The sequence below is a fragment of the Fukomys damarensis genome, unplaced genomic scaffold (genome assembly GCF_012274545.1).
Source record: "Fukomys damarensis isolate Sample0158 unplaced genomic scaffold, DMR_v1.0_HiC HiC_scaffold_12, whole genome shotgun sequence".
Lineage (NCBI taxonomy): Eukaryota > Metazoa > Chordata > Mammalia > Rodentia > Bathyergidae > Fukomys > Fukomys damarensis.
In genome coordinates this window covers 30,289,271-30,296,920 of record NW_022900924.1, presented here as the reverse complement: position 1 = coordinate 30,296,920, position 7,650 = coordinate 30,289,271, and the positions used below count along the sequence as shown (strand labels likewise).

General features: G+C 35.5%; 1 protein-coding gene across 1 annotated transcript in view; it reads right to left on the bottom strand.

The window, feature by feature from the left end:
* Positions 1-371: 371 nt before the first annotated feature.
* LOC117285711 (multiple epidermal growth factor-like domains protein 6) overlaps positions 372-7,650 on the bottom strand; it is a 7,523-nt gene continuing 244 nt past the window's right edge. The window contains exons 2-4 of the mRNA XM_033762514.1: positions 6,905-7,033; positions 4,618-4,740; positions 372-526 (exon numbers count right to left, since the gene is read on the bottom strand). Coding sequence (XP_033618405.1) covers positions 471-526; positions 4,618-4,740; positions 6,905-7,033 — 308 coding nt within the window. The 3' untranslated portion in view covers positions 372-470. The remainder of the gene's footprint in view (positions 527-4,617; positions 4,741-6,904; positions 7,034-7,650) is intronic.

Sequence of the window (7,650 nt, the reverse complement as noted above, 5' to 3'; positions counted from 1 at the left end):
ATATATATATATATATATATGTGTGTGTGTGTGTGTGTGTGTGTGTGTGTATTTATGTGTGTGTATATATGCATGTGTGTGTGTGTATAGTTATTTTATTAGCCCAAGTGTTACTATGGTTCAGACCCTGAAAAATACTGTTCTCTTATTCTTGGGTATGTTATTTAGTAAAAGGAATTTAGGACAGTTAGGCTAGAGAATGGGACTTACGCATGAGGTGATAAAGTAGAGATGTTTTGTTTTTCACCTCATAACAGGAGCAATTGGACTAAAAGCTCTGAATATGTACATTTTTTTCAGCCTAAGTTATGATGGTAGGCTGCAGGTGAATTTCAATAAAATTCTAATCACCAACCGAAAAGCTGTCGGCATTTGATTACTGAGGACTCTCAGAACCATTATCCTCACAGGTTGGACCCATTCTTTTAGGCGGGCAAATGCAGCTCTGGTTGAGAGGGTTATAGCAAGCTCTATGGGCACACTGGTACTTCAGAGCAGTTAGGTCCAGAATGGCCTGGTATGCATTCTGTGAGGGGAAAATAAAAAATAAAAGCAATTCAAATGTGCTTTTCAAACACAACATCTTCTTATCACTTCTTGGAATTTAACAGGATAATGACAGACTTGTAAAAAAAAAATTCTCTTTTATCAAGTGTTTTCTTTTTTTCCTAAGCTAGAATGTTATATAACAAAAGCAAGCATGTCAATGGGAAAAAAAGAGGGTAGGGAATAACAAGGAAGTTAGTGACAAAACTGAAAAGAAGTCAGGAGAGAAATAGATATTTTTAAAGTGCCTTCTCTGAATTAGATTATTCAACAGCATTTATAGTAGCATAGTGAGGGACACAGGGAAAAATGGATTAGTCTCTTTGAGGTCAGAAAAAGGCGATATTCACCTTGCATGAGCAAGATGAGATTTGTCTTCAGGTTAAAAACACAATTATTTGTGTTTCTATTGTTGAAAGTAAAATGGCTTTAAATTAAATTCTTTGTCTCTTAGCAGGTGTCAAAAGAGCTATCCTCTGTATGTCCACTGTTGTCAAAGCAGATGTATCTACTAACGGACCCAGGTGATTTTTCCAGTTGAATTTCACAGCGCTTGAAACCAGTAGGGAAATTGAAGTGGGAGAACAAAAAGCCTTAGCTCTATTAATAAATAAATATGGATTAAAAGGGACCAGCCTGGATGTTTGCTCTTGGTCTGATACCCAGAGGAGAATTAGTAGAGAATAAAGATTTGTTTTATTTATTTTTAAAGGATTTTTAGGATAAGAAGAAAGCCCAAACCACAGAAGAGAATTTGATTCATATTTCTTTGTCAGTCAAGCAGGGCTGGGAAATAACTCAACTTCACAAAGTTTAAGGAAAGTTAACTTTACAATCCTAACAATCACCTACTTTGATACAATTAAAGTAGGTTCCCGCTCCATTATTGTAGTTGGTTCTAACAAACACCTGTGAGATAGGCAAGGCAGTGAGGTAAGTTCTCTCATTCTATAAAGAAATAAACTGAGTTTTGATGTAGCATAAGGTATCTGCTCCATTGTTACACCCTGAAAAATGGCACAGTTGGTTTCTGAATTCTCTTCTGTTGCTCTTTTCTCATTCTCCCACACTATGTGGTAAGATGCAAGGTATTAAACGTATGAAGAAGAAAGCTCAAAAAAGAATGCAGAAGGTTGGAAAGTGAAATTTAGGAAATAGCAACAGAGAATTGAAGATATGGTAGCAGAGAACATTCTGAGCCAGTGGGCAAAATTTTGTTAAATATTTCTGCATTGTCTCAATAACAGCTGGGTTCAAGACCAGTTTCTCATAAATATTCCATGAGCATTTGGATGCTTTTTTCTTTAAATTTCCTGCATCATGAAGGTGGGTTAAAGTATGGTCTAGCTGTCTTGTCCTAATTAACTAACTACATTTTAAGTACGAAGTAAACTAATTTTTCAATTGATTCTTCCTATAAAGAAGCAACATAAAAGACAATAATTAAATCTCTTCCTCAGTGAAGGAATAGCAGTTTATTTCTAGAGTAAGTTTTAAAGTCAATGCAAGTGAATCTCTCTAAATATTAAACTCTAAAAAAACTGAGTCATTTCAAATTTATCTCAAACCTAGTGTGTTACAAGATTGCTTAGTTTGGTGGTAAGACCATGTTTCTTGTTTAAAAGGGAGTTATTAGTCAGGATCTCCCCTGAGTGGTAAAGAATCTGATTTTAATTTATAAAAATACCACATTTTCATGCTAATAATGATATGTATTTAAGACATCTGTTTGAATGTCTGCAAATGTTAATTTACCAAGGGGGAGGGAATAATCCAGTAACAACTTGTTACATTCTTTTATGAATTAATATTATGGCTGTTTAATAGGTCCTCTACCAGAGTCCAAGTTAAATCGAGGTCTTTTATCTTTATGGCGCCAGCATCGATGCAGCTGCTCACAGTTAATATTGCAAACGAACTGTGCCTAATTGAAAATAAAAATGCGAATAAAAGACCTTGTAGCGCATCTGTGTAGGCTGACATTACTTTAAGGGGCTTGTGACAAGAGGAACCTTGAAATATCCATGGAGAATGCATATATAATACATATGACCCAGAGTCATGTGACAATTTCTTTGTGGTCAGGGACAGGCTATGTAATACAGGAATTTAGGCCATAGAAGACACGGTAAGTTTTTAATTAGCACACCGTCCACAAGCTTTCTTTGCTTAGTAGCTAGATTTAAACTACTCTTGAATGGTGTCCAATAGAACTTCCTGCAACAAGGGAAATGTTCTATATTGTGTTATCCAATATGGTAGCCAACAGCTGCATATGGCCACTGAGCATTTGAAATGTGCCATGTGTGCCTAAGGAGGTGAATTCTAAGTAAAATTCAATTTACATAACAACATGTGGTTAATGAATACCATGTTGGGTGCTCAGAGAAATAAGCAAACTCCATTCCTATTCTTTTTTCCCTCTTCAGAGGTGATAGGATGGGATATTAATTCTGACTCTGAGCACAGATTGTTTCAAATCCCAAATCTGCCACTTACTATACAATAAAAACACCTACAATAAACTAAAATGTAAAATAGATTTCAATAGATATGAATGGTTTTCTCCAATATTCATGAAGTACCATAAATGCAGTAAGGATTCTACTTTTAATGATGAATCAAAGATGATGTGTAATGTGCATTTTTTCCCACAGATTTATTGTAGTTATGACAAGATTGTATCATGACTTCATGAAGAAGGATGAGAAAAGGAGCAAGAATTCTTTCAACAAATATTAATTAAAAAATTAAAAGCCAGCATGAGAGAAGTTTATAAGCAGTGAGATTTAAATAATTACAGCTCTCAAAAAGCAAAAGATAAAACCAAACAAACAAATCCATATCTGTAAACTGCAGATTGGAAGATCCCAAAGAATATTCACAATTCCTTGGTGATAATTCTACAAGTCTGTCAACAATGCAACCTGAAGGGATTGAAAATAAAAACAGAGTTCTTTCTTTCTTTCTTTTTTTTTTGGTACTGGGGATTGAACTCTGGTCCTTGAAATTGCAGGGGAGGCCACCGAACTGCTGAGCTAAATCCCTGGCCCCTGGCCCCCAGAGTTCTTTCTTTAACCTAGTCTACATACTAACATGCACACAACACAGTGTTGTCCACTGATGCCACAGCATAAAGCCTGGAATGACTACCTAGGTTTAAATCTTGGTCTATTACTTACTAACTTTCTGTGCTCCAGCTTCCTCTTCTGTCAGATAGGAATAGGAATAGTGGCAATCTCATAGGTTTGCAGTAATGACTGAATGAACAGAAGCAAACTGGATAGATGCTGATTTGCCAAGAAAACAGCAATTACTGCTCTTGCTTGGAAGCAAGCTTGAATGAAGGGGTGGGGCTAGTGAACTGTGATAATCTGTATGGTTATTGTGACTTTCTCACCATTATTGAAGTCCAAAATTACAGTGTCACTGATTATTAGTACATGAAATGATTTCAGAAATACATAGTGACAACGCTCCTCTATTAGAAGATAAGGAAAATAAATTCCGAGATTAAACACTACTCTGTATTGTCACGGGGAGGACTGGTTCTTTGGGTCTGTTGTGAATAGTACATAAGTTTCCCATCTGGGAGGCAATTGTTAAGTCTGACAGCAACTGATTAGTTAACAACCCAATCTACTCTCTCTTCTTCTTAGGTCAGCTCCTAAAGAAGTAGAACTTTACATTTCAGGTCATCCTTCTGTGAGTTGAAAGGAAAATAAGTATAAATTCCAGTTCCCAAATATGACTTTGGAGCTTGACACTCAAGAATTCCTCCTGGATTATACCTTATAATTGCCTTCATTCTAGTGACTCCTGTGAGTCATTGTTGTGATCAAGCTGTTTAGTTCTTTCTCTCTGAGGTTTGTTCCATATACCCTTTGTCAACCAAGGTGCTGAGGTGGGGCGTCTGGGGAGTGACAGCTACAAACCTGACTCATAATGGGCAATGAAGAAACCAACCTTAAGTATGTTTATCAATAGCACACAGTTTCTAGAATACAATTATTGATAGATCTCTGTATAAACACAAAGTAGAGCGGTGTCCTTAGGGGCTTTGACTCTTACCAGCTTTACATTCAGCTCCAGTTCTGCCTGGTGGGCAGAGGCATTTTCCAGTTACTTGGTGGCAAGGGTTTTCTCCTTCACAGTTACAAAGGTGATGACAATTGTGTCCAAACATCCAGGCTCCTACTCTACCAAGGAAAGAGAAATGCTGAAAAATTAATCTTTTGGGCTTTTACTGGTGCATCTAAATTGAGATTACAGATAAAATTTCCTCAAGATTGAGTTGCAGATAGCAAAAAATAAGATGAAAAATGGCATTTTCTGTTCAGAAGAAGACAGTAACGTTTTGGAATATCTAAGAAATGAAGTTCATTCTGTATCTGATTCACCACTAGTTCTTAAAATCAATTCACTTTGACACTGGTTCATATTTTCAGCACTTAGTAAACTGTCTGAAGACAGGAGCGTAGAGAAAGAGATAATGTTTAATAACTAAGTGTACTAGTTGTAATGCTTTTTCAAAAAGTAATTTATCATGTATCTCTGTAGAAGATTATAAGCTCTATGGATCCTACTATATTTCCAGAATTTAACACAGAAACAAGCCATGATCATGGTCATTTTACAGAATTACTAAATAATAAATAAGTTGAAATAAAATATATAGATTTATGACATCTGAGAGTATGATATGGAACTAATATATAGACTACTTTTAAAGTAGAAGAAAATAACTTTGACTCATTACAAAAAGTTTCATTCTTTTTTTCTTTTTATTGAGTTTATTGGTACTTTTTAGATATACAGTACAGTTATATTCATCATTGGGATCTCGTACCTTTACATGACAGGTCTTGCTTCTGATTTTTTCCCCTTACCACTGACTTCCCTTCACTCCTTCCTCCCTTCCCTATTTACAAAAACTTTATTTCCATTTTTTTCATTTTCTCATAGTTTTTAATTTTCCCTTATTTCCTTTCCCCTATCCTTCCCATTTTTCCTATACCTTTAGCCCTTTTCTTCCTATTTCACATTGTCAATTATGCAATTAGGATCTTATTTACAATTATAGTTTCTCACAATAGATAAATTATTTGGGATTTTTTTCATTGTTTATTGGTACATTTTAGGTATATAGTACAGTTACATTCATCATTAGGATCTTGCACCTTTACATGACAGGTCTTGGTTCTCATTTTTTCCCCTTATCCCTGTTCTCCCTTCACCCCCTGCTCTCCTCCCCATTTACAAACATTTTATTTCCTTTTTCTCATATTTTTTTCTTTTCCCTCATTACCTTTGCCCTACCCTTCCCACTTTCCCTACAACTTTAGCCCTTTTCTTCCTATTTCACACTGCTAATTATCTCATTAGGATCTTGTGTACTGTTATAATTTTTCACACCAGAGAAAGTGTTCGGTATTTCACGTGTGTGACTTATTTATTTCACTTAGGAGTATATCCTCAAAACATTATCATTATGATTGTTGCAGCCATGAACACAAAAATGTACAAAATACAGGTTAAAATGGGACTTTGACCATTTTCAGACTAGGAAAAGGAAATAAGGGGGACAAGACAGGGGAGGCATAAAGGTAATAAGGGAGATGAAATGTGCTATACTCATGTAAGCCACACTGAAAATATATTGTAAAATTAATATCCACTAATAAAATATATTTTAAAAATTCTTAAATGGAATTCTTATTTAGTGATGAGTTATTTCGACAGGCAACATTTCCAGTAGACACAATTAGTGATTTTTAGAGTTGTGTCATATTGTATTTCAAATTGAATGGAACAAATTCTCACCTTTATATCTTCATACACACACATAGATGTGATTACTTTCTAGTGATAAATGCTTACTCCATGTCTTTCAATATTTTCATAAATTATTTGTATCAGTTTTAGTAGTTGAATCCAATATGTACACCAATCTTAAGGAAATATTTACTTTCATCCAGATGTAGACTCTTTACCTATTGAAGCTGAACAATTTTAATGGAACTTTGAGACTTTAAATAATTCCATTAAAGGCAAATAAGATTTTTGACCATCAGCAAAAGATTAAATGGACCCATATTGGGCCATTGAATGAATTGTTGTGTTAATGCCAAAAAATTTAGGTCATTGTTTTCATATCTGTTTGGCTTTTTTTAAATTGAGTTTATTGGTACATTCTAAGAATACAGTAAGTTACATTCATCATTGGGGTCTTGTACCTTTACATGACAGGTTTTGGTATCATTTCATGTTTTTAATTTGGGTTTACACCTTTGCTCCTCTATGGAAAGATCTCATCAGAGTCTTCACACTCACATGCTTAAAAATGCTCTGACTGTACCTTTCTTGCACTGGCTGCCATGGAAACATGGAAGACAAATGCACTGTCCACTCACTGCATCACAATTGGCTCCATTTGTGCAGTCACAGATGTTAGAACAATTCAAACCAAAAAAACCAGGTGGGCACACTGGAAAATGGAAATGTCAAGATGCTACTGTAGCTTTAAAGATAAATAAAATAGGAATCATAATATGCTCTTGGTCATATTTCCCATTACAAAGGAGGAAAATGTAGGCAAGAATTTGAAAGTAAGGTAAGAGGCATATAAACAAGAGTTCATTGATATGAATAGCTAATTCAAAAGTGCCATTCTCTACAATTAGTCTAGGAAAATCCATAAGAAAATATGAAATACCTCAAATGGACAAAGTTTGGTTGCTGTGCACAGTGTGCTGTACTTGGCCAGAGCTTAAAACCCCAACACACCCTTAACACTTTAAGACAGTGTTCAAACATCAGATCCAGGCTAAATTTAGTGGCACTAAATTTTGAATTAACATTTTAAACAATTAAGCCTGATTTTATAGAAGGTGATTCATACAGCATTTTTTTTTTTTGAGCAAGGATTGAACTCAGGACCTTGCACTTGCTAGGCAGGTGGCAAACCACTGAGCTAAATCCCCAGCCCTCATACAGCTTTTTAATATTTGAAGTCCTGGGGAGTTAGCCTGCAGCTCTCACCCCAGCCCCCAACCTCAGCATGCTAAGAGGTGGAGCCATGCACGTGCATGCAGGGCCACCCAC